Below are 27,559 nucleotides of genomic sequence, written 5' to 3' on the forward strand. Positions count from 1 at the left end.
TTGCTAACCTAACACTAACTAGAGAGCAAATGTGTGGCTCTCTCACATCTCTGGACAACTTGTAGAGAACAAGAGATATGCACGAAGCACCGTGAAAGATGACAGTCATTATTTGACCCATTACTTCATACTGACTAAACATCTCAGAAATATCAGGTGTGCCTCTGGAATAGTGGGAAGGACTAATGGAAAGAAAATGAATTAGGTAAGCCCTAATTTTTCCTTCCATTACATAGCTTCCCACTATTCCAGAACCTGTGAGAAGTTCAAAAGCAATCCCTAGAGTGGACAAGCGCACCACATCATCCACCCTGTAGTGCTTGGCAAAAGTATACAGTGTTGTCCACGTCGCCGTCTTAAAATATTTTATGGACACAGTAAGGTAGCCTCTGCACAGGAGTCACTGTACGCCTCTGAGAATGAGCCCGCAAGGCCCGAGGAGTCTGCTTCCCACAAGCAAATAAGCTGACATAAGTCTCCTTCAGCCTTCTAGCAATTCTGAGCTTAGAAGCTACGAGGCCAAAAATTAGTTTACCAAAAAGCAAAATCAGTCTATCCAATTTGTGAAACTCATTCATGACTTTAATGAGGACTCTACGCATGTCGAGAAGCTTCTAGGAAGAATACCAAGAATCTTCAACCTCTCTGTGACAGGACGGAAGCTCCACAGACTAGTTGAGATGAAATGCTGATACCACTTTCAGAAGAAGGGAAGGAAAAGATCCTGAAAAAAAAAAAGTCTGAAGATCCAAAACCCTATGTGCCGACGCAGTCACCAAGAATACTGTCTTTAGAGCATGATCTTTCAAGGCAGCCTTCTGGAGAGGTTTCTGAAGAGCCCAAAGGCCTAAATTAAGGTTCCACTTTGGATACATTGTACTTAAGGGAGGCCACAAGCGGCCCACTCCCCACAAGAATTGAACGATATCTGGGTGAGCCACAAGAGATGTCTTCTGTAATCAGCTCCTGAAACATGTCAAAGACGCAACCTGAATTTTTAGAGAACCCACGCCAATTCTTTCTGAAGATCTGCCTGGAGAAATGCCAGGATGTGCACGATCTGAGCAGAGAAGGGAGAAAGTCGCCGCTCAGAACACTAGCCCTCGAACATCCTCTACACCCTCGCACATGCCATATATAGAGAGCATTTCCAAGCCTGAAAAAGACAGCAATGACCAAATTGACAATCTTTTCATCTCAAATCGAGCACTTTCAATGGCCAAGCCATAACACGAAAGGGGCACGGATCCTCCATGAGCACTGGCCCTTGTTTCAGTAGGCCGTGTACCTGTGGAAGACAGAAAGCGCGCCGATCCAGCAGTCGAACCAGGTCCATGCACCACAGCTTCTGCGGTCAATCTGGTGCTATGAGAATTATTCAACTCCAATGAAATGTGATTCCTTTTCAACACGTGGCCAGCCAAGGAGGGAAGCCATACAGTACGTTTGTCTCTGGCCAAGGCAGCAGTAGGGCATCGATCCCCATCAAGCCTAGTTCTTTCCAACGGCTGGAGAACTTGGGCACTTTGGTGGAAAATGAGCAAGCAGATCAGTATATTATCCAAAATATTTTATTGAAGATACCGTATTTAAGACAGTTGCCCGACACAGACCGTGTTTCGCCCACAAAAGGGCTGCGTCAGGGGCTATAATAAACAAACATATTATAGAATCTAAACATTATAGAAACAAATCAATGATATTTAATATTAAAAATTAAAACAAAATATAAAATATGTAAAACAATGAAAGTCACTTTCAATTTAAAAAATGGATAAAAATATACAATATTTTGAAAAGATGTTTGCACCTGTGCCCTTTCCTTGCTGGTAATACATTTTAATTATATATATATATATATATATATATATATATATATATATATATAGATAGATAGATAGATATATAGATATAGATATATATATATATATAGATATATATATAGAGAGAGAGAGAGAGAGAGAGAGATATTTTCCTATGTTAATGTCTTATTCATTTGATTATTATAATTATATATCCTATATAATAAAAAGCACATCCAACATTCTGAAGCCAGCAGCGTTGCAGTGAAGCCTGAAGCCCTGAAGTGTTTGTCGGCTTCGTAATAGCTCCGCCCTCCACAAGAATCGCACCACTCGCTGTCCAAGCCTCAAAGCCCTGCCCTCGGAGCCCTGCTGTCCTCTGAGCCCTCCACTCACTAGCCCCTGTTTCATTTGTTTCTGAACAACAGACGCCGAGATACCACGCAGGGTGCTGCCAGACGTGAAAGCCACCAGGAAACGTGCAGCACAGCTCATCGCAACAGCAATATGAACTACAACGGACAGACTGACTGGCACCACTGAGTCTACTGCAAGCTACCGACCTGTGTCTCTCAGTATTGTAAATACTCATTATCACAGTCAAACATACTCTCTCTCACACATTCACACTCTCTGTTTCTCACATAGTCACTATCACTGTCATACATACTCACTTTCTGTCTCTCACAGACAAACACTCAGAGGGGCATAATCGAACGAAAACGTCTATCTCCATGGGCGTTTATCTCAGAGAACGGATCCGTAAAGGGGCGGACCGAACCGTATTTTGGGAAAAAATAGACGTCCATGTTTTATTCGACAATTTGTGAGCTGGGCATTTTTGTTTTTCAGCGATAATGGAAAATGAAAGCGCCCAGCTCAAAAACGAATAAATCCAAGGCATTTGTTCGTGGGAGGGGCCAGAAGTCATAGTGCACTGGTCCCCCCCCACATGCCAGGACACCAACCGGGCACCCCAGGGGGCACTTTTACAAAAAAAAACAAAAAGGTAAAAGAGCTCCCAGGTGCATAGCACCCTTCCCTTGGGTGTTGAGCCCCCCAAAATCCCCCTCAAAACCCACTGCCCACAAGTCTACACCATTACTATAGCCCTAAGGGGTGAAGGGGGGCACCTACATGTGGGTACAGTGGGTTTGGGGGGCGGTGTGGAGGGCTCCCATTTACCAGCACAAGTGTAACAGGTGGGGGGGGGGATGGGCCTGGGTCTACCTGCCTGACGTCCACTGCACCCCCTAATAACTGCTCCAGTGACCTGCATACTGCTGTCAGGGAGGTGGGTATGACATTTGAGGGTGAACATAAAAAGTTGTGAAACGGCATATTTTTGTGGTGGGAGGGGGTTTGTGACCACTGGGGGAGTCAGGGGAGGTCATCCCCGACTCCCTCCAGTGGTCATCTGGTCATTTAGGGCACTTTTTGGGGCCCTATTCGTGGAAAAACAGGGTCCAGGAAAAGTGCCCTAAATTCTCGCTAAAAACGCATATTTTTTTTCCATTATCGGCGAAAGGCGCCTATCTCTGATCGGCCGATAACCACGCCCCAGTTCCGCCTTCACCACGCCTTTGACACGCCCCCATCAACTTTGTCCGCATCCACGACGGAGTGCAGTTGAAATCGTCCAAATTCGGCTTTCGATTATACCGCTTTATTCGTTTGTGAGATAAACGTCTATCTCCCGATTTGGGTCACAATATAGGCGTTTTTCTATTTTGATTATAAGCAGGTCAGTCTGTCAAAAACTCTGAATCTGTCTCAGGGTGACAGAGTGTACACCCTCCCCCCCCCAAACAAAAAAAAAAAAACAGCTGTATCTCACTCATACACTGTATCTCTGACTTCAACTCTCTGACAGACACTCAGTCTGTGAAACAGTCTCATTCTCTCTCTCTCACACAAATACATACTACTCCCACCCCCAATTTCGAGCTGTCTCTCACACATACTACACCCCCCCCCCCCCCCCCCCCCCCCCCCCCCCCCAATGGATCTGTATGACAGTAACACATACACACACAATGTGTATCTCAGACTTCCACTCTCGGACACACACACACTGTTTCAAACACACTGATTCTCTCACTCTCTGTGTCACACATATTACACCCCCCCCCCCCCAACCCCATTGGACATGTCTCACTGATACACATAATGTGTATCTGTGTCTTCCACTCTCTGATAGATAATCAGACTGTCAAACACTCTGATTCTCTCTTTTTCTGTGTCACACAGTCTACACCTGTCGCGTCCCTCACCTGCACCTCCGGTCCGCTCCTCGCTTCCCCTCTCAGGATGGGGAGCGTCGGTCTTGCGGCCTCGGCCGGCACTCCCCTTGGCGGCCAGAGCTGTCGGGGCGCCTAGACGGGAGCGCCGGCCATTTTGGACGACCGGCGTCCTGAGTTGGGGTCTTCTCTTCCGGGCGCGGAGCCCAGGAACTCTGGCCACACCTTCCGCGTCCGGATTGGCTGATGGCCATGGAGCTCCTCCCTCACTTGGCGGCTGGCCAATCAGGCTTCGGCCAGCCTGCTGAAGGCGTCTCTCTGCCAGCTGACTCGCAGCATTCTGGATGGGAGGGGTATTTAAGGAGCAGCCCTTCCTTTCAACTTTGCTTCGGCTTCTACTCTTGTAGACTTGCCTGCGCGTCTGGGTGACCTTTTGTCGCTACCGTCTGCTTGACCTGATTTGACTTTGCCTTGGACCTGACTACTGCTTTGCTTGCCGCCAGCCCGAGAGACTTTGCCTTGGACCTGACTACTGCTTTGCTTGCCGCCAGCCTGAGAGACTTTGCCTTGGACCTGACTACTGCTTTGCTTGCCGCCAGCCCGAGAGACTTTGCCTTGAACCTGACTACTGCTCTGCTTGCCGCCAGCCCGAGAGACTTTGCCTTGAACCTGACTACTACTTTGCTTGCCGCCAGCCCGAGAGACTTTGCCTTGAACCTGATCACTGCTTTGCTGGCCGCCAACCCGAGAAGACTTGCCTGGAACCTGACTACTGTGTCACTTGCCGGTTCCTAGACCCAGTTCTGTTCCTGCCTGCCTAGCTGTCTGAGGCCCTGCACCACCTGCGGCCCTCAGCCTGCTCAACCCCACGGTTCCGGAAGTCCTGTTGGCCGCCTGCACCTGGGGGCTCAACTCCCGGGGAACGGCAGTCGCCGCAGGTGAAGACTTGGGGTGGTTCGGCTGTCCCGTGGAGGGCCGGGGTCTATCATCTCTCCAACCCTCCAGCAGGACCCAAGGGCTCACGAGATTCCTAGACAAGAAAACAGCCCCCACCCCCATTTCAGCTGTCTCTCACTCATACACACACAGATGCTGTGTTTCTCAGTCTTCAACTCTCTGATATACATTCAGTCTGTGAAAGTCTTACTCTCTCTCTCTCTCTGTCACACATACTAACCCCCCCCCCCCCCCACACACACACACACATTGCAGCTGTCTCTCACTCATACATACACACACAAGCAGGGTGCTGCCAAATGCGCAAACCACCAGGAAAAGTGCATCTCTGTCTTCAACTGTCTGACACACACTCAGTCGGACAAACCCCCTCCCCCCCCATTGGACATGTGTCTCACTGATACACACACATACAATGACAATTATTCATTACCAACACAACACAATTAAAATAACAATCCCTTTCAAAACATTCATTCCAGGAAACAAATACCTTGCTAGCGCCCATTTCATTGCTCTCAGCAACGGACCTTTTTTCCTAGTTTATAAATATTTTATAAGTTTTTATCCATTTTTTTACCTCTTTGTATATTTTGCTGCCCCCCCTCCAATTATGGTGGTCTAAGGAAGAGTTAATATGTTCGATTCCTCTGGAAGAATTTTTTCTATATTTACGTATTGATAGAGTTACAGCTCACATACATTTATATATTTTTTTCAATTGACTTTTCAATATATGAATTTCCACAGTTTTTGATAAATCACTAAAAAATAGTACCCGAGGGTTTTTGAGTCTATGATGACTTTTTGTACGTGCAACATAACAGTTTAAAGTAGTTGCCGTAAAGTTGAGACTTTTCCCTCGCAAACATAAATAAATATAAATATACTGTTCATTTTGGTCTTTTTGAGATTATTTTTGGTGAGCAGTATCGATCGTTGATTGGATTGCCAAGTGCTTTGCTATTAACATCAGGTGTCCTGTGCTAACATTTATTGAAAGTACAGACCACACAACTATCTCCTAAACCAGCAAGCTTACTCAAGGTAAACAAACTGAAAACACTTAGCAGAATTTTAATCCAATAGAGTAAGCACCAGAAAAGGGAGGTAAACACATCACCAGTTTATCCTGGGACCATAATAGCATCATTACCGCGTTTTACAATATTTTTCTATAATTATGATTTACAATGAACACTTGTTTTTATGGTAATGTACCACATTATAAAACTAGCAGAATAAATTACATATGTTCTATAAAATTCAAGACTTATATAAAATGAATGTGAAAACCAAAAGTTGTAAATTGGTATAAGCTTAAATTCTATGACGACTGCAAAACACTAGAAGCAAATGCTATACACACACAGCACGAGAAATATGTAAAGCAATACAGTCATGCATTCAAATATATTAGCAGCCAAAATATTATCCATCTTCTGATTGTGGTAAATTCTACCTCCCCATTTCTCACTTTGCATGTTCTAATTAGTATTTATAGCAACAAGTACCCCATGGAATAACAAGGACTGTATTCTTGCTAATGAGTCAGTAGCTACATGGCTCATTCAAGCATTACAGTATGGGTGCTGGAGCCTTCTTACAGCTAAAACAAAAGCTTTCACCGCCCATCCCTCCTCTTGTTATAAGCTCTTTGGAGCAGAGACTTACATATCACCATTTCACTCATGTGGCCAGGCAACACCACCACATTTTCAGAAGTGTTCCAGAAGGCTCCTCAGTCTACTCAAACATGTATTATAGTGTTTATTAGAAAACAGCAAATAAGAGACTTCTCAGACACTAGGGGTATGTATGTGTTTGAAGTGAAATGAAAACTGATGACTTTTCGGTTTCATTATTTTGTTTTGAAAAAAAAAAAAAAAAAAAAAAGAAAACAAAGGACAAATTCAACAAGATCAGTAGCCATGTAACTTTTATAAAGAAAAGCTACAAGAATGGTATGGAATTTGCGTTACAAGACGTATGAGGAGAGACTTGCTGACCTGAACATGTATACCCTGGAGGAAAGGAAAAACAGGGGTGATATGATACAGAGGTTCAAATATTTGAAAGGTATTAATCCGCAAACGAACCTTTTCCGGAGATGGGAAGGCGATAGAACTAGAGGACATGAAATGAGATTGAAGGGGGGCAGACTCAAGAAAATTGTCAGGAAGTATTTTTTCACAGAGAGAGTGGTGGATACTTGGAATGCCCTCCCGAGGGAGGTGGTGGAGATGAAAAAGGTAACAGAGTTCAAAAAATGCGTGGGATAGACAAAGGAATCCTGTTCAGAAGGAATGGATCCTCAGAAGCTTAGCGGAGATTGGGTGGCAGAGCCGGTGGTGGGAGGCGGGGCTAGTGCTGGGCAGACTTCTACGGTCTGTGCCCTGAAAATGGCAGATGCAAATCAAGGTCAGGTATACATGTAAAGTAGCACATATGAGTTATCTTGTTGGGCAGACTGGATGGACCGTACAGGTCTTTCTCTGCCGTCATCTACTACTGTATGTCCTCTTTTGGTCACCCCAACACTGGGTGGATCTTCCCTGCAGCTATGTGATGATTTTGTCAGCTTGAAGATAAGATTTGACAGTTTGAAAATGTCTTCTCAGATCAGTCAAGTACTAAGATCTTGAATCATATAAAGATATAGAAGACAACTAAAACCTTTTATTTTGTTTTTTTTGACAGTAGAAAATCTTAAAAAGGTGGTCCAGGCTCATTTATGGAAAAAACCTAGTTATAGGTGGTACATAAGCTTATTTGTTTGTTTTATAAATAAATATTAACAACCAGCTTGGTTACTGTAATTCTTTGTACCAAGCTGTTTCAAAGAATATTATCAAGAGACTGCAGTTGGTACATAATGCTGCAACAAAACTGATGATATTCTGGGAATCATGACTGTATTGCTCCGATTTTGAGGAATCCACGCTGGTTACCAGCCTCAGGTAGAACTTCCTTCAAACTGTTGGGTTTAATTAACAAAGCTAGTTATCTGACAGGCAGGATGTCTGTATGTTCCAAATGGGTTATTGCCCTCTTCTAATCAGTTCTTATTTCAATTGCCTGATTTAACTAAAACTGTCCACCACTAGGGCCAGTGTCTTGTCATATGGGCCCCTGATTATGGAACAGGTTACCCTGCAAGAGATGTAGAGTTGCTAATTATCTTGGGGACCCTTTTACTAAAGCTTAGTGCGTGCTAATTCTATTAGCGCATGTGAAATGCTAAGAAGTCCTTGGGTATAAAATGGGCTTCTTGGCCTTCAGCACCAGTGCATTTTTTTGTAGAAAAAAAGGTGCCGGTACTCATTATGGGCAGGGCCACCACCTATGGCTCCGCCCCTATGATAGCCACACCCCTTATACCAACCATGGCGCATATAAACAGGCATCATTGAAAATATTATACCAGTATAGGAGAAAAAAATAACTTGACTTTTTTCATTATAAATAATTTCTGTAAGATGTTACAGCTCCACTATACCCAGTGCAAAATAAGACAGCAGATGTAAATTCTCAAATTGGACATATTCCAAACACTAAAATGAAAATAAAATGATTTTTTTCTACATTTGTTGTCTGGTGACTTTGTTTTTCTATCCATATTAGTCCCAGTCTCTGATTCTGCTGCTCTCTATCTGTTCCCTTAACTCCGTTTCCAGGGATTCCTTTCCATTCCTCCTTTCTTCTTCATTTCTTGTTCTACATCCATAGGTAAAAGCTGGGTCCTCCGCAGACTTGACTGGAGGAGGTATAGAGTGGATCCAGTTTTTGCCTATTTTCTCCATCCATGTGCGGTTTTTCTCCTCTTTGCCCTTTCATCTCCGTCAGTATGCATCTCCTTCCTATTCTTCCCTCCCCCTCCATCCATATGCATCTCCTGTCCTTCCTCTCTCTTCCCTCTCATCCATCCACGCCCAACATTTCTCCTCCTCCTCCCCTCCATCCATGTTCATCTCACTTCCTCTCTCTTCCCTCCTCTCCATCCATGTCCAGCATTTCAACTCTCTCCCCTCCCCACCATCCTTGTGCATCTCCTTCTTCTGTCTTTTCTTCCCTCCAACATTTCTCCTGCCCTCCCCTCCATCCATCCATGTCCAGCAACTCTCCTCTCTCCCCTGCCCTCCCCTCCCATCCATGTCCAGGGTAAACAGCAGCTCTCGCCCCTTCCACTCAGATCCCCCCTCCTCTTCCTCCAGCAGTTCTCTCCCTTCCATCCAGTCCCCTCCTCCTCTTCCTCCCATGTCCAGCAGATGGACGCGGCAAAGGGGAGTGGAGCTGCCTGTGTGAACAGCAGCGCTTTGCGATGGGCGAAAAAGAGAATGCAGTGGAGCCTGGGGAGAAGAATTATTTTAAAGGCAGGCACGCAGGCAACGCTGCTGAACGCTGCCTCCCAGACGGCCGTACCCGGCGGAAAGCAGCGAAGGATGTTGGATGGGCAGGCCTTATGGACCAACAATAAAGAATGACAACGTGGATGCAGCAGCTCACAGGTTTGCTTGCTGTGTTTTGAGTGAATGGCGACGGCTGCGCAGGGGAGTAGAATTAATCAAAATGTCTTCCTTACTTAGAGTGGAGTGGAAGTGAGCCTATTTACTAAAGTCGCAGCGGCGAACTGGCGGGCAGCGGTATTAAAAGCAGCAAGCAGGCAGGCTTGACTCCATCCTTCGCTTCCCTGCCCTCTCAGCGCCCCCCCCCCCCCCCCCCAAAAGGAAATTACATTTTATTTTTGTTACATTTGTACCCCTCGCTTTCCCACTCATGGCAGGCTCAAAGCGGCTTACATGGGGCAATGGAGGGTTAAGTGACTTGCCCAGAGTCACAAGGAGCTGCCTGTGCCTGAAGTGGGAATCAAACTCAGTTCCTCAGGACCAAAGTCCACCACCCTAACCACTAGGCCACTCCTCCCCATCAGAGGAAGGCGGGACACAGAGAGGGCAGGGAAACGAAGGATGGAGTCGAGCCTGCCTGCTTGCTGCTTTTGCTACCGCCACCCGCCAGTTCACCGCTGCAACTTTGGTAAATACTTGCAGGGGGCAGAATGGAACGTCGGGGAGCTGCCAGACTTCAGAAAAAAAAGGTGCTGGTACACCATACCGGCGCGTACCGGCAGAAAAAAAAGCACTGTTCAGCACACACGCTAAGCTTTAGTAAAACTGCCCTTTTATGTTCTAGATGTGCTTATCAGGTGCTAAATGTTAGAACGCCTTACCTAAATCTGTCCGTGATCAATGCAATTACAAGGCATTTCGAAAAATGCTAAAAACCTTCCTCTTTAGCGGTCTCTGATTTTCCTGTTTAGGCTGATCTGATCACTCTTAACTTTCTGTCTCCCGGACTGATCCAGGCATTGTAGTGGTTCTTTTATTCTCTGTGCTATTGTATGATGTAGTTGTATTCACTTTGCTTTGCGTTATTTAGCCTTGATTAACTGTACTGTTAGCCACATTGTACTCAGTTTGACGGGATAATGTTGAGTATAAATGTCATAAATTAATAATGGTTTTAAAATCACAGCTATCTACTGATGGTTATTTGTTGCATTTGTAGCTCACATTTCCCCACCTATTTGCAGGCTCAATGTGGCTTACAGGGTTATGGTGCACTGAGAAGAATAGACCTGCTTAGTTCACACTGTATGGTCAATTTATTGGGGTTTTAAAAAACTTTTAAACTAAATAGGTTGCTGTTCAATTACTATTTGTTAAAATTTTGTTATACTATTTCTTACATTGTTTTACTTTTTTTGCCGTTTTAATGTAGACCATTTAATACTTTGGTGATGAATATATAAAATTAATAAATCTACATTTATACTGTCAGATGCTTTGGTTATACTTCAGAAAGGTGGCATATAAAGAATCAAACAAAAACATTTTTAAAAACTGTCATAATTTAGCGCTTTGTTTCTCTAGTTCTTCCTTGGTTAATTGCTTTTCTTACTTTTCTTTCCCTCTTTCATGATGTGAGTGTATATTTCTTTTCTGAAATGGAAGTAGTAGGAAATTTAAATAAAAAAATTAAATAAAATCAAAATCAAATTATACTTTGGCATCTACTCATTTCACATAAAATCTGGAGGCAGTCTTTCCATCAAAACACCCACCTACCTCCTCTTTTCTACAGCTTCTCTTTTTGGTTGCCTGGTTTCATCTTCCAGTACAGCAGATATTTACAAAGGCATGGACCTCCAATCAGCTAGCTCTGTTCATATTAGCGTCAGTGGGGAAGAAGCAACTGAATATCGTTCCTTCCCATCTAGAGAGTTGATCATCTCTTAGATAAGGTAAGAGGCCCAGGAAGGAGTAAGGAAGAGGGACCTCAAAAAGCCTAATTTTTTGTTTTTAATTAAATGAAAAACAAAAACAAATTTATGGAGAGGGGGTTCCCCTAAACCAGTGGTTCTCAATTCAGTCCTTGGACACACCTATCCAGTCAGGTTTTCAGGATACCCACAACAAATATGAATGAGACAGATTTGCATACAACGGAGGTAGTGCATGCAAATTTATCTTGTGCATAGTTATTGTGAGTATCCTGAAAACCTGACTAGCCTGGTGTGTCCTGAGGACTGGGTTGAGAATCCCTGTTCTAAACAAATTAAACAAATCCATGCATAAAAAAAGTTTAAAAAAAAAGTCTGAACACCCTTTATCGAACTTCACAGAGAACATTAAATTACTCAGAATTGATGTTACAGTTGCAATTTTGATTGAATCACAGATGATCCCATGGGTCTTGCCCACTGCCAATATTAAATAAGACAACCAACCCCCAAAACCCTCCTTTTACCCACCTGCAGTCCCTTTTTGTCTTACCCCATCCACACATTTTTCAAGGGACGGGAGTAAGTCCTATCATTCCTTCACTGCCAGTACTCTAGAAAAAAAACAGGGAAAGGATTTCCCTCGGACATCACATAGAAGTAAGACCACAATTAACTAGAACTCAAAAACTCACGTCAAACTTTCAGCGTACAACAAGGTTTGATAAGCAAGAATAAACTGTGCTTTTTGCATGTCATAGATTTGGACAAATTAGCTTGACAATTTTCAACCAAAATTCCATGTGACATCTGAACCCAACCATTGTAACCAGATCATCTGCTGAAATCCTTCAAAGTATAATTAGCAACTAACCAATGAGATGTAAAAAAAAAAAAAAGAAGTCTGACATTAACAATACCAACTAAGTCATGTAGTTAATAGGCAAAAAGGGAAAAAAAGTCGCAATTACAGTTATTTTAGGAACCAACACACCATTTACAAGTGCAAGGATGGTTTTAGTTTACCTCCCAAGGATGAAGGCATAAAGCCAAACACACCACACCCATGGTAGATGCTGAAATCCTTAATACACATCCTGTCCTGTGTTTCTCTTTAACTTTAAGTGTTTCAGACCTACCCTTCCCCCACATTGCTCAAATACTATATATAGCTAACATCACAATCCATACAAAAAGTGAAACACAGTGCTTAAGAAAACCATGCTGCCCTTCTTGTTATTTCATAAATCTTCTTAAGGTACAAACAACACAGAAGCATTAACAGAATAGAAATGAGTGGAGAAGCTACAGAGGTAATATTCACAACACTAGTGAAAAAGGCCCGTTTCTGACAGAAATAAAACGGGCGCTAGCAAGGTTTTCCTTGGAGTGTGTATGTTTGAGAGAGTGTGTGTGAGATTGAGTGTGTGAGATTGAGTGAATGTGCGAGTGTGTGTGTGTGACAGACAGAGAGAGTGAGACAGGGTGCGAGTGTGTCCGTGAGAGAGAGAGTGTGTGTGTGTGAGAATCAGAGTGTGTGCCAGGGGCCCCTCCCTCCTCCGTCCCAGTTCCAGGGTCATCCCCCCTCTCTCCCTCTGAGTTCCAGGCTCATCCGCCCTCTGAGTTCCAGGGTCATCCCCCCTCTGAGTTCCAGGGTCATCCCCTCCCTCCCTCAGAGTTTCAGGGTCCCCACCCTCCCAGTTCCAGGGTCACCTTCCCTCCCTCCCTCCCAGTTCCATAGTGCGCCTCCCAGTTCAAGGATCCCCCTACCAGTTCAAGGGTCCCTCCCCCTCCCTCCCAGTTCCATGGTCCTGTCCCCTCCCTTCCTCCCTCCCTCCGAGGTGCTTGGTGGGGGGGGCTGTTATTTGCTGTCAACCTAAGGAGACACTGCTTCTGGCGTCCAGCAGCTAAGTCCTGTCGTGACCCACAGGCAGCTGGAGCTCCCTCATACTCTTTCAGTGACACACATTGACAGGGAACAGCTGGATAAACTGTTTTAGTGATATGTAGTTTAGATTTCATGATATTGATATGTACAGATGTGTAGCTTTCAAATAAATGAAAAAGGTGTGCAGTAAGAAAACAAACACAAAAACCTTTTGTCCTTTACCTGTAAAGGCACAGTTTATCCAGTAGAAACAGCTTTAGACGTGTTTCAGATGGAAGAAGGGAAAAAAAACGGCAATGTGTATCAGCAGCTCGTAGGTGTGCTTGATTTTGAGTGTATGGGAATGACGGCTGTGTTGGGGAGAGGAAACAGAGATTAACCAATGGGCTTCCTTGACTCGTTGAGTGTGTTTGTTCCGCCCTCGACGTCATCACATTGTGACGCGAGGGCGGGGCAGACACTCATGGCCAAACCGGATATCTCGGCTGCCTCAAGTTTCCGGCTTGAGGCTTCATTCGAACATTGGAGGTGCCTTTTATATATAGAGATGTGCAGGGAGGATGAATCAGTAATTGTGCAACAGCAACACCAAGTAGCTGAACTTAAAATTCACATTAACAAGAGCAACAGCAGTTTGCACCCCCCACCAGGTTTCAAGGACTGTCATGCAATGGATGGGCTAAGAGACTGAGGATAAAATCTCAGGCATCTGGGAATGAGAGCTAATTTTCAATCACTTTGAAGACCAAACGGATCAAAGGAAAAATCAGCCCAAAAAATAAAAACAATAAAATCAGACAGTAATCTATAGAATAGAGAAATGTAAAGCCTTGATTAAGGTTACAGCTCACAAATTTCAGCCCTGTGCCAGACCTCAAAAACAGGAATCAAACTAATTTAAACTTTTTTTTTTTTTTAAGTATTGGATCAGAAAAAAAGGCATTCATAAAGATGGCTGTTGATGCAAAAACTTTTTCAGGTTATATTAGAAGCAGAAAGCCTGTGAAGAAGTCAGTTGGTGTTGGGATCATCAAGGAGTTAAAGGAGAACAAAGCCATAGCAGAGAGAGTAACATCCCTGTTTACAATGGCGCGCTAGTGTTCTTTAGTACACGCTAAAAATTAGCGGGCGCTGTGTAGGCGCCCACAGGAATACTGTGCGTGTCTACACAGCGCACACTAATGAATGCTAGTGCACCTTTGTAAACAGGGACCTAAGGAAAAATTATATCTAACCTGATAATTTTCTTTCCTTTATTCCTTTAGTCACAGCAGATCAATCCAGGAACTGATCTGCTGTATCCGCCTACCAGCAGTTGGAGAGTGACCCTGGACGGCCAGCTCCTCAGTCCTTCAGTATATGTTGCATCACAAAGCAGAATGATAGAAAACATAACATGCCAACCTTCCTCACAATGATATCAGAACAAACAACCAGAGTACAAAACAACCAGAGTACAAAAACTCTAGGGAACAAAATTGAAGAGGAAAAGTTTTTTTTTTTTCTTTTTTGGTTTTGTTTTTAACCACTGCATCTGCAAGGCCTGACGGGAAACAGAGTAACCACAATTGCAGCAAGTAATTCCGTCTTTATCCGATGGGGGTCTCCCACCTGGACAATCTTTCTCTTCTGAGAGTGGACGCCTTGGTGACAGCAGTCACCTACAAGACCACCCTTCCAGTTGAAAGAGGGGTAGCATTGAAAGATATGTAGGATCGTTGTCTTGAGGCATCGATGAAGCGCTCTTTTGAGGTTTTGGCATTGTCATTGCAGGCATCCATTTGCAGCTCGTATGTAGCCACGGCGTGTCTTTCCTGGCTCCAGCAGGCGCTTCAGCAAGATCAGGAATCTGGCTCTTCCTTGCCAGTCTCTGCCCCTAGAATTGAATCCGGCCTGGCATATCTGGCTGATGCTCTCTATGACTTGGTGAAGGTGTCCGTTTAACAGGTGGCATTGGCAGTGACTTCCAGACATCTGCTGTGGCTCCACCATAAGTTGGCAAGCCCGTCTCTGTCCCAAGAATGGAATATGATCTGGCTGATGCTCTCTATGACGTGGTGAGGGTGTCTGCTAAGCAGATGGCGTTGGCGGTGACTCCAGATGTCTGCTGTGGCTCTGCCATTGGTCAGCAGACATGGCATCCAAGCAACATCTCTCTAAGTTGCCCTTTCGCGGGAAGTTACTGTTCGGTGAAGACCTGGAGAAGAGATTGTGAAGGATTTGGGGGATTCCAATCTCAACATCTTCTGGAGGGTAAGCCCAAACCCTCTGGCTCCTCAAGGTCTTGTTTTCACGAGACTCGGTGATATCAGCCTGGTTGGTCATCGACCGCTTTTCAGCGTCCCAGGTTTCAACACTGTTTGTCCTTTACATTCTGAGAAACGACCTTCCGAAGCAGTGACCAGGCAGGGAGCTCCGGGACATTCCAATCAATGATGGGGCGTCGGTTCACTCTGCCATTCCACAGATAGGGGGTCAGTTGACCCTTTTCTTCAGAGTCTGGGCCGATTACTTCGGATCAGTGGGTCCTCGAGCTCAAATATATAGGTGCAGAATAAGGGTTCTCAACCCAGTTCTTGGGATGCACCTAGCCAGTCAGGTTTTCATGATCTCCACAATGAATATGCACGAGATAAATCTGAATCTAGTGGAGGCAGTGCATGCAAATTTACCTCATGCATATTCATTGTGGATATCATTAAAACCAAACTGGCCTGGTGTGTCATGAGGACTGGGTTGAGAATCCCTGGTGTAGAAGCTTGGAAATGCAATGCTTGCTTTAAAAAAAAAAAAAAAAAATCCACCACACCATCACATAAATACCCTGCATCTTCTGCCCTAAGCAGTACAGAAAGGGGAGGGAGAAACAGCACAAAAGTATTTTACTAAGCAGAGAACACAGTGTCCATTGTACTTCCTTCCCTCAGTTCCATCCCAGTTTCATGTGGCAAGTCTTGCCCATATGGAATCAATTATACGCCAAAGTAAACACTGAAGATACCAGAATCAGATAAAAAATGGGGAATTCATTTATTGTATCTATTGGGAAAAAGATTATTATATTTGCTCCTCAACATAAGGAAATCTCTGTAGCAGAGCTTTTTGTTTATGGATCTAAAAAATACAAAGAAAGAGTCATATTTACTAGTAAAGAAAGTGTTCTTATTATTTTTGCACAGAGATAAGGTCAGCAGAGTCACTCTTCCAAAGAGGGAAATTTCTGGAGTGCTTAATTCTATATTAGGGTGGAGATGGGTCACAGTTCTGAACACTAGAGACTCCCAGGGTTAGCAATATATTCTTGTTATTGGTTATGCTCAATTGAAAGCTTAGTACGCTGGTAAACTTTTTACATCATTCAAATTCTCTTAAAAAGTCACCTGGCAGGCAGGTGCACCATTTAGAACTGGGATCATCAACTCCTGACTTTTCAGGATCCCCAGTAGGGCTCTCTCAGATCTCAGAATATTAAAATGCAGCATACAATCAAAAGAAGCCATTACGTAAATTCAAAGATTAAAATGAAGAGGACCCTTGAATATTTCCATTTCAGACCGTCTGCTGCTGATGGTGGCGGCCAAATATCACTGAAACAGAACCTCCAAAGAACAAGACTATCAAACATTATGCTAAAAAAAAGTCTGAGTAACAGTGCAACCATACTGTGATTGATTCTTCATACCATATAGAGATAACCTAAATGATCAGTACAACTATCCGATTAGTTTGTAGTACAGAAATCTGTTTTAAGGACTGTTTTGTCTTTTTGGAAATTTGCATTTAAGGATTTTACATTAAGATGACTTTTTTGTATAATTTTACTGGACTGATGATTATATCTCATGGGGAAGATACACATATGAAGTAGGCTGCTCTACATGATTTTCCGTATAAGATGGCCCTACTCTAAGATCTTTATTATAATGTTTATATTTCCTGGATTGTAAAATAAGAATGTATCCGGATGTCTCTAAGACAACACAAAAGAAAAGACAAGAGTTCCTTCAATTGCGTCCGAAAGCACAGCAATTAGGTGTTTTATTTTGGTTGAACTTTCCCTGTAAGTGTGTCCTAAAGTTAAATTCTGTTAAATATGTTTTCTTTGAATCAAAACAGTTAAATTCTTTTTTGGAGGCTAAGCTGGCTGAGTCTTCTATGACACAGCCAAGGACCATAACAACTTCAACTCTGTAATAAGTATAATACTCCTGGGACTTCCTCTCAGCCGCCTTTTTTCTGATATAGGTTAATACATATATTTTAAATTGCCTTGAGTATTGAGTAATGTCTCCAAATTGTGGACTAAAGATGAATGAATAGATAAATATTTCAAACTAAATTTGTAATACTTTATTTTCCTTCTGTATTTTGACTTATAATCATCTTTTTCTATTTCAAGTTTTGTACTTGTAATAAATCGTAAATTCAATAATAACGTTTATATTATATTTTTGATCATCAATGCAGCGTTTGCTCGTATTTGTTATTTCTACCCACTAATTTTTTTTCAATAGCTATCAATAGAAAATTCATTTCTGACATACATATAAAAGGATTTTTGTTCTCTTTACGATAGCGCTATATTTTTAATTCTTCTACAGTTAATGCTATTTCAGAAAGTTAACACACACATCACATAGTATTAATGAATACATTTCCTTTTTGATTCACTTAACTATGGTGTGAGAAAGACTTAGAAGCCTACACTAAAGATTATAATACAAAGCAAATATTATACCACCTACAAGGACAACCAAGTTTCATAGCAAAACACCCCTTTAAACGTTTTTCTTGTAATTAATCTTTTTAACAACATAGAAATCTCAATCAAGCTCCCTCTACAGTCACAAACCCCAAGGGGGCAAGTCTACTAACATGAAGGAATGCTAACTTGTTTAACCATTCTAAGGAACATATTTGCACTTACAACAGGTGTTTATAAGTAGGTCTAGGACTCCTGATTTGAGGTTTTAAACACCTATTTTTCAAAACTCATTCTACTGCTTTTCTCACCCATCCTCTCATCGTCATTGCAGTCTCTACTCGGTTTTTGTGCCTTTTCTATGCTGAAAACTCCTCATGCATGTATTTGATTCAACCAGAAAAGATGCTGAGTAATAGCACCTGCACCACAATAACACCAATAATAAGTATTGAATTCTTGCTCCCTCAAAGAAGACGTAGCCAACCAGAAAACAAACACCTAAATTTACAATTTAAAACAGCTAGCAATAGAAGCCCTAAGCATGACTAATGCAGAAAGGTACAGAATAAGCCCCAGAAATACTTACCTTGGGAAGATTTTTACTGTGACTGCAGAGGTATGCGAGTCCTAACAGGGTCAATGTTCTTAACTTGAATGGAATGCCGCAGAACGAGATAAGCCACAGTTTTGAAACAGGTCACCCAACAAATACCACAGCATGCTCTGCATCTGAAGGGCAGAAGGTAAAAGGTTACCTGTTTGGCAACATGGGATCCCGATATCCTAGTAACCAAGGGATGGTGCCAAACAGTTTTCTAAGGTGCCCATTCTTCAAAGTCATCAATCCTAGCAACAGGGCCCTTTTACCAAACTGCAGTAAAAAGTGGCCTTAGAGCATCCTTACACAGGTCATTCCCACACGCTAAGTCTATTTTTACCACCAGGGTAAAGTGGCCAATTTTTTTATTTTCCCCATTAGCATGTGAGCCCCTACCACCACCCATTATATAGGTGGCAAGGGCTCACATGTTAATCACACGCTAATCTGTTAGCATGCAGTAATGTAGCTGCTCTAACCTATTAATACAGAACACACCTACTCTCTGCCCCCCAGTGCTAAAAAATAAATTTCAGCTTTTTAGTGTATGGGTAGCATAAGCACAAGCAAAAAGTTACCATGGAACACCTGAGCCCTTTTTTGCTGTGGTAAGCATGTTAGAGCTTACCAGAGGCGTAGCCAGACTTCCGTGGGAGGGGGTCCAAAGCCCGAGGGGAGGGGGCACATTTTAGCCCTCCCCCCGTTGCTGCCCCCCCCCACCGCCATTGCCGCCCCCGTCTTTTCCGACCCCCCTCCCGCCGCGAACCCTCCCCCGCCGCCGCCTACCTTCACTTTTGCTGGTGGGGGACCCCACTCCCCGCCAGCCAACGTCCTCTCCGTCCTGCTCCTGCTCTTGTTGCATGCATTGCTGACGTCCTGCACGTTGTACGTGCAGGACGTCAGACTCAGAGAACAGAGTTCTGTTCTCTGAGTCTGACGTCGCATGTACAACGTGCAGGACGTCAGCAATGCATGCAACAGCAGGAGCAGGATGGAGAGGACGTCGGCTGGCAGGGAGTGGGGTCCCCCGCCAGCAAAAGTGAAGGTAGGCGGCAGTGGGGGCGGGTTCAGGCCCCCTCAGGCCCCACGTAGCTATGCCACTGGAGCTTACCGCACCTTAGTAAAAGGATCTCTTAAAAAGCAAGTTTCTATGGAAGACTAAGCTCATGGAAAGAGCATCAGGGGCACCGTGTTTCAAATCTTATAATTCACCGATGCTCCTTGTGACCTTGGGAGGTCACTTCACCCTCCATGCCGCAGCTACAAACGTAGACTGTAAATCCTTCAGGGCAGGGCAATACCTAATGTACTTGTATGACAACTCACCTTGAGCATGAGCTTGGAAAGGTGAAGAAATAAATCTAAAATCCAAATGCCAACTAAGTCCAAGCCCTCGGCCACAATGTTCCTCTCTCCAGGATGAAGCTGATGAACTGGCATGCCCTGCCCAGAGCAATTTCTACATCAGCCCCAGCTGGAAAGCACACGAAGATAGTGCTGTATTGCAATGTGTGTTACAGTTCTATGACTCTGCTGCTACTTCCTGGTCTTTACATAACAAAGACAAATGCATGTAATTGTGTCTACAGCAGAATGTACCCAGAAACCAAATCCAACAATAAGTAAGATGAGCAAGATCCAATAGAATGAGAGGACCGGGAATGTACATTCTTGAATGTGAGCAGTTTACTTCATGCTAGACGTGGTTGGTTCCAATGGTATTTAATGAGTTGCTGTTTGTGGTCCGAGAGAGGGACAGAGTAAAAGGAAGGGAGAGGTGGGAATGTTTTGGGGATAAAATCAAAATTTGTTGATGATGGTTGATGTTATTTTATATCTGTTAAATCTATTAGGATATTGGCTTTTTGGAGAACCAAGATGACAAATATTGTTTATGTATTTTGCCATCAATAAAAAGATTGAAACATAAGTAAGATGAGCAAGTAATAGTGAATATTAAGAAAGAATATCAAACATTAGGCAACCTAAAACAGGAGCCTATAAGCTGTCATTTTAAAATATGAAATATTAGATCTAACAAGTATCCTTCATATTTCCTGTAATTAGAAATTAAAAAAATTCCCTGCTGTATCAGGTGGTCGGGATTGAGACATTTTTAAATACATTTCCACCTCTAAAGCAAGAAATGTAAGGACAGATATAATTGTGTCTTGCAGGGACAGCCCCACAGTATGTGCTCTGCAAACAGCCAGGAGCATCACAAGTCTTAAGTTCAAGGAAAACCAGTCACAAATCTTTTCAAATACTAATTCTATGAACGAAACTCCCTTAAACTGTTCTGAACCACATTCTTTTGTCAACACATGGCAAAACAATTTTAATTCATTTTATAATTATGTATGTTGCTGTACTTGAAATGCAAATAAGGTTTTGGGGGGATGGGGTGGGATTAGTGAGATTTCAGCATAATACCTCTCCTATTCTCAAGCACAAATACTTGATTTAGAGGTCCCCTTTTACTAAAGCTGCATTAAGCACTACCATGCACTTAACACAGCTTAAAATGGAGTACCGCAGGACACTTAGGGGGCATGTCTTGGGCAGAGAGTGGGCATTCCTATGATGGGTGCCCCAGAACTGGCAGGGGGAGACAGAGATTAAGTATACCAGTGTTTAATGATGAAGAAGTGGAATCTGTGCAGAGTGCCAGGTTCAACTCTGGCCACCTTTTTAGGCAGACTAAATAGCCTGTTCAGGTTTTTTATTTGTCGACATTTACTATGTAATCAGTTAGTGCAGGTATATTACCACACACTGATTAATGCAGGGATACCCCTTACCGCCTACATAATGGGTGGTGGTAAGTGCTCACATGCATTTTTTTTAAATGGCCGTGCGCTGACAACTTTAGCCCATGGCCATTAATACAAAAAAAGGCCATTTTTATAGCTACAGCAAAAAGACCTAAGTGCACGAGAAAAACCCATGCAAAGGCACACTAAGGCCACTTTATACTGCAGCTTAGTAAAAGGGCCCCTTATTCATCTTTTCTTCACAATTTCGCTGAGTGTAATTGTCTAGAGTTGTGCAACCAAGAATCCTTGTTTACACTTTCAAAAAAATACTAGGACTAGGTGGCACACAATGAAGCTACAAAGAAGTAAATTTAAAACAAATTGGAGAAAATATTTCTTCACTCAAATGTGTGATTAAACTCTGGAATTCTTTGCCAGAGAATGTAGTAAAAGCAGTCAGCTTAGCGGGGCTTAAAAAAGGTTTGGACAGCTTTCTAAAAGAAAAGTCCATAAGCCATTATTAAGATGGACTTGGAGAAAATCCACTGCTTACTTCTAGAATATGCAGCATAAAATGTATTGTACTATTTTGGGATCTTGCCAGGTACTTGTAACCTGATTGGCCACTCTTGGAAACAGGATGCTGGGTTTGATGGACCTTCGGTCTGTCCCAGTATGGCAACACTTATGTTCTTATCAATTTCATTAAAAGGCCTCTGAAATGGGCCACCATATGCATGAGTAATTCCTAGGTCAGGGCTCTTCAGGTTAGCCCTCCGAGATGTAGCTATACTTTGGTCCAAGTGCTGTTGCAAAACCAAGTTTCCTTATAAATCTATAGGAACCAGGCTCTTGGGCACAGCACTAGTCTTGAATATCTATTCTCTGTCTTACGCAGATTATATATTTGTGCTTTGACCAGAGTGAGGAACACTAGATGAAACTGTACAAAATGTAAAACAGCTAATAGCTATAGTGGAAAACTGGGAAAAAGCCAATATTTTAATACTGAATTCTTTGGTTTGGAGAACAGCAGGTATCTACTGTTGAGATAATTCTATCTTCAGGTGCAATACTTAAATTTGAGGCTAAGTCTAGAGTGCTAGGAATTATCTTAGACTCAAAGCTTATTTCCAGTTATCAAATTAATGAGCTACTTAAATTCTTTTTTGTCTTACATCACTTTAGATTCATAAGGTCCTCATTGATTCCTGTCAGCTTTAGATTAGCAGCACAAGCCATTTTAATACCTCAGATTATTGTAACTCACTCTATTATTGTTCATTAACTGTGAAACTGAAGAAGCAGCTTCAACTACTGGAGAATACTTCCACTAGATTATCTGGGAAGATAAAGTGAAGCTATCCCTATGCTTAATGGCTTGCATTGGCTAAAGACTGATAGCCGTATAAATTTTAAAAAAACTTGCATATCTTGTTTACAAAAACGTTTCTATGGGCTAAACCCTGGGATAATAGCTTATTTTTAATATTGTCAGGAGACAGATTTAACTCAAGAGCAGAGAAAGGTTTTTACTGAATGTCCCTTTTAAGAAAAATAAATGTTCTTTTACTTTTCAAAGTGTTAAAGTCTGAAATAATATTCCAGTTCAAACCCGACGAGTTACATCTTATCTCTCATTTAGAAAGGTTCTGAAAATCTATTTCTTTTCAAAGAAGCGACTGTAATCAGAAATATGTGTTTTATCTTTCTAGATAGGAATGATGTTTGTATTAGTCAGGTTAATAGATATTGCTACTATTGACTTCTTTGGGATTTTTACTGTTAATTCCTTCTTTTAAGAGACTTTTTTTTTTTATTATTTGTAATCCGTTCTGCAACCTTCAGCTTAAAAATGGAATAGAAATTCATTAATAAAATACTTGTACAATATCTTTTTTCTAACTTCTCTTCCTCCTCCTAAAATAATTTAAGTTTTGCACAATTAGTTAATAATTTAAGGAAGTTCACGCTGAGAACAGTTTACTGACACCTGCATAGCATATTTCCAGTCTTCATGGCTGCTCTTTGCTAGCAGATCTTGTTTTTTTTATTTACTTTTTAAATTTTTATTCAGCTGATACATTACCAGCATTAGAGTGACTTCCACTTCTTCCAGAGGTCCCCTTCTAAGCTAACCGACTGCATTCTAAATACTGACATTTGCTCTTGCATCTAATTCTAACTGCAACAGGTTTGGAGCCATTTTCAAGCTGGTATAAAGTCCTTAAAAAGGACAATGATGTTACTGTGCCTATTAGAGTGTCACATAGTATGTAAATATAAATGTATTCAGCAGATCCAGCGTGGTTTACACCAGGGTTGTCCAACCTCTGTCCTCGAGGGCCACAATCTTGTTGGGTTTTCAGGATTTCCCCAATGAATATACATGAGATCTATTTGCATGCACTGCCTCAATTTTATACAAATAGGTCTCATGCATATTCATTGGGAAAATCCTGAAAACCCAACCTGACGAGGGCCAAGGTTGACGCAAAAGAAAAACAGTGAGGTGAATCCAAGGAGGGCCAAAGTTGGACACCCCTGGTTTATACCATAAATCATAATATAGTATATAAAAGCTGCTCCATGACACTCTTCAGGTCCTGAAAGCTTAAGTGTATCATTCAGAAGTGGAGAAACAGCTCAATACACTACATACTATACACAAATCGGGAGATGGCCGGCCAAATCGGTGCGCCCCCCCTTCACCCGTAAGGGCTATGGTAGTGGTGTACAGTTGTGGGGAGTGGGTTTTGGGGGGGCTAAGCACAGAAGGTAAGGGAGCTATGCACCTGGGATCAATTTGTGAAGTCCACTGCAGTGCCCTCTAGGGTGCCCGGTTGGTGTCCTGGCATGTGAGGGGGACCAGTGCACTACAAATGCTGGCTCCTCCCATGAACAAATGTCTTGGATTTGGCCGGGTTTGAGATGGCTGCCATTAGTTTCCATTATCAGCGAAAACCAATGGCGGCCATCTCTAACGCCGGCTATCTCTAAGGGCAGGCCAAATGTTGAGATTTAGCCGGCCCCAACCGTATTATCGAAACGAAAGATGGCCACCCTTATAGATGGCCGGCCCCATTCAATTATGCCCCTCTATGTTACTCACTCCAATCCCTAAAGACGCCACCAGAAAGATTAGTGAACTCACTCATTTTAGACCAGTGGCATCAATTCCACTGCTGACAAAAACAATGGAGGGACTAGTAGAACAACAATTAATGGAATACCTAACACACTACTCAGTCCTTCACGGTTCTCAATCAGGCTTCAGACCATGCTATAGCACTGAAACAGTCAAAACCACCCTGATCACAAAATTCAGAAGAATAAGCCAAGGCCAGTCAATACTACTACCACAATTCGATATGTCAAGCACCTTTGACTTAGTAGATCACACAATACTAATGACCCTGCTCGACAACATACGAATAACTAGATCCTACCTTGTCAAGATATACGATGAATTTTCAGCCTCCTGAATCTCTGAATGCGGGGGTCCCTCAGGGTTCTCCAATATCACCAATATTATTCAATGCTCCAATGGCTCAACTTGGCAAGAAACTGGAAAAAATGGGTTTAAGCCCATTTATATACAACAATGTCACCATCTACATACCTTTCAACAACAGCATCTCAGAGATACTAGATAAGGCAAAAAAATGGACTCAACCTCAGGGAAAACTGGGCCACAACTTAAACTGAACCAAGACAAAACCAAACTCCTGGTTTTATCCAGCCAGCACAATATCACTACTTACGAAAACCTCATAACAGATCGACAATCTTACACAAATAAAACTACTAGGAATCATTCTCAGCAAAATCTGACCCTTGAAGACCAAGTTGCAGCAATCATGTGAAAAAGCTTGAAAACATTATGGAAACTGAGAAGAATCAGAGACTAATTTCCCAAGACAGTCATTCTGCCTTATAGTACAGACGCTGATATTGTCCCAACTAGACTACTGTAATGCATATAGGCTGCAAAGAAAACCTACTACGATCGTTACAGACCATTCAAAACAGCAGCGAGATTCATAAAGTTGAAATATGATAGAGCAACCCCACTATTCATAGTGCAACACTGGCTCCCGATCAAGGCCAGACTATTTTTCAAAACCAACACAATCATCTTCAAAATACTGTTTGGCATGTCACCGGACTACATGCTAGACGATCAAATTATCACCAAAAAATGTAAACCCGGGAACCAGAGGTTATCTACTACTTCAACCTGCCCAACTGCAAAAACATACTATACAAGTCCACCTACACAGCGGGATTTAGCTATCTGGGCTCAAAATAGTTGAACTCAATTCCCATAATCATAAGAAGCATCACGAATTACCTCCAGTTCAGAAAAGACCTAAAGACCTACCTCTTCAGGAAATTCTATGAGTAAAATGTGCATTAATCATTCTGGAACAACAACAGCACAACCTCTCACTGTAATGTATCTGTTCATTTAAGAAATGAACTAAGACCTCAAGGAATCCAATGACTATTCCATACACACCAACGGTTATCTTGCCAATCACTGTAAAACACAGCATCATACAACCTTGTAAATGAAATGAAATTGAAATCAATTTAATCTCTAGCAGCTGTTAAATGTAAGCCACATTGAACCGAAACTCACTATTGGATGTGGGATACAAGTATGAACACATAAAAATAAAATTAATCTTGGTACTGCTCAGTATCAAAATGTAATCTGCTACTTTTCATTGAGAGATAAGATAGTTCATTTCTGAGCAACTGGTTGCCTGCGAATATTTTAGCCAAGGTTTTGGGTCCTTTCCCTAATTGGAATGTGTTTTCACAGCAAGCAAAGGCTTTTGTAGCCCTAACTTATCAACAACTTGTTATTTAGACCCATGCTCTTCCTGACTGATGGAGAATATGGGGGGCAGGGACCAATTTTTTTTTAATTGCTATCAATGTTTCTTTTAACTGAAAGATTGGTACTAGTGATTCTTAAGCATGCTTTGATTAAATTAGTTTGAATAAATAATCTTTGATTAGTGATGAGAGTAGAGAAGTAGCTTAATGGTTAGTCGCACTTCTTTGAACCTTTTCTAAATCTGCTATACCTTTTTGAGATACGGCGACCAGAAATGAACGCAATATTCAAGGTGCAGATGTACCATGGAGCAATACAAAGGCATTATAGTATTTTCGGTGTTATTCACCATCCCTTTACTAATAATCCCTAGCACCCTTTTTTTTTTTTTTGGCCACCGCCGCACACTGAGAAGAAGATTTCAGCGTAGTATCTACAATGACACCCAGATCTTTTTCTTGGTTGCTAACCCCCATGGTGGACCCTAGCATCAGGTAACTATGATTCGGATTATTCTTTCCAATGTGCATCACCTTGCATTTGCCCACATTAAATTTCACCTGCCATTTGGACACCCAATCTTCCAATTTCCTAAGGTCTTCCTGCAATATTTCACACTCCACACGTGTTTTAACAATCTTGAATAGATCTGTATCATCTGCAAACTTGATCACTTCGTTCGTTGTTCTGATTTCCATATTGATTATTGGTCTGTATACTATAGTTATGCTCGTACCACAGTGTAAGTTGTTTACATCAAACTATAATTGTTGTACACTACTACCTTGTTACATTGTTACATTTGTACCCCGCGCTTTCCCACTCATGGCAGGCTCAATGCGGCTTACATGGGGCAATGGAGGGTTAAGTGACTTGCCCAGAGTCACAAGGAGCTGCCTGTGCCTGAAGTGGGAATCGAACTCAGTTCCCCAGGACCAAAGTCCACCACCCTAACCACTAGGCCACTTCCTCTTGTGTGAATCTCTTCATAAGTGTTAATCTATATAGATATATCAACATTAAAGTGCATTTCCAATAAAATATCTTTCAGCTCTTTGTTTTATATCACAATCAGAATTTGACTCAAAATGAAACCTCACAAATATGTTTCTCATGCCTTGCCATCCACCTCTCTCCCCCAAATTTAGCAAGCCAGATGCCAGACTTAAACAATGATAAAATTACCATTATTGAAACCCCTGTGACAAGAACTCCACTACTTATGTGTCTAAAAAGTCATAAGCCTGCCTTCCAAAATTAGTCTAGTATTAGTCATCATAATTAAGTTTTCTTTTAAACACCTAGTGAAGCCAATAAAAGATTGCTTGTATACTCACCTAAACTATCTACAGGAATCTATGCTCAGATTCCTAACATTACATGCTACTCAAATTTTTGCATCACTGCTAACAGCATGGAAAAACCTGTAAGTCTGATAACACAGTCATGCAAATTTTCAGGCTTGGATAATTATGACAAGTGCA

The 27,559-nt window shown here is 42.3% G+C and overlaps 2 protein-coding genes across 4 annotated transcripts in view; one reads left to right on the forward strand and one right to left on the reverse strand.

The window, feature by feature from the left end:
* The window catches only part of OSBPL2 (oxysterol binding protein like 2), a 133,516-nt gene that overhangs the window by 98,101 nt on the left and 7,856 nt on the right, over positions 1-27,559 (reverse strand). For 2 of the 3 annotated variants that reach the window (XM_030213590.1, XM_030213591.1), the window contains exon 2: positions 18,459-18,601. The exons of the other annotated variant lie outside the window; for it this stretch is intronic. The gene's annotated coding sequence lies outside the window, so the exon portion shown is untranslated. The remainder of the gene's footprint in view (positions 1-18,458; positions 18,602-27,559) is intronic. 3 annotated transcript variants of the gene reach the window in all.
* The window catches only part of HRH3 (histamine receptor H3), a 67,851-nt gene continuing 54,410 nt past the window's right edge, over positions 14,119-27,559 (forward strand). The window contains exons 1-2 of the mRNA XM_030213451.1: positions 14,119-14,235; positions 14,433-14,522. Of these exons, the coding sequence (XP_030069311.1) occupies positions 14,119-14,235; positions 14,433-14,522 (207 nt within the window). The remainder of the gene's footprint in view (positions 14,236-14,432; positions 14,523-27,559) is intronic.

The sequence above is a fragment of the Microcaecilia unicolor genome, chromosome 8, assembly GCF_901765095.1.
Source record: "Microcaecilia unicolor chromosome 8, aMicUni1.1, whole genome shotgun sequence".
NCBI classification, from domain to species: Eukaryota; Metazoa; Chordata; class Amphibia; order Gymnophiona; family Siphonopidae; genus Microcaecilia; species Microcaecilia unicolor.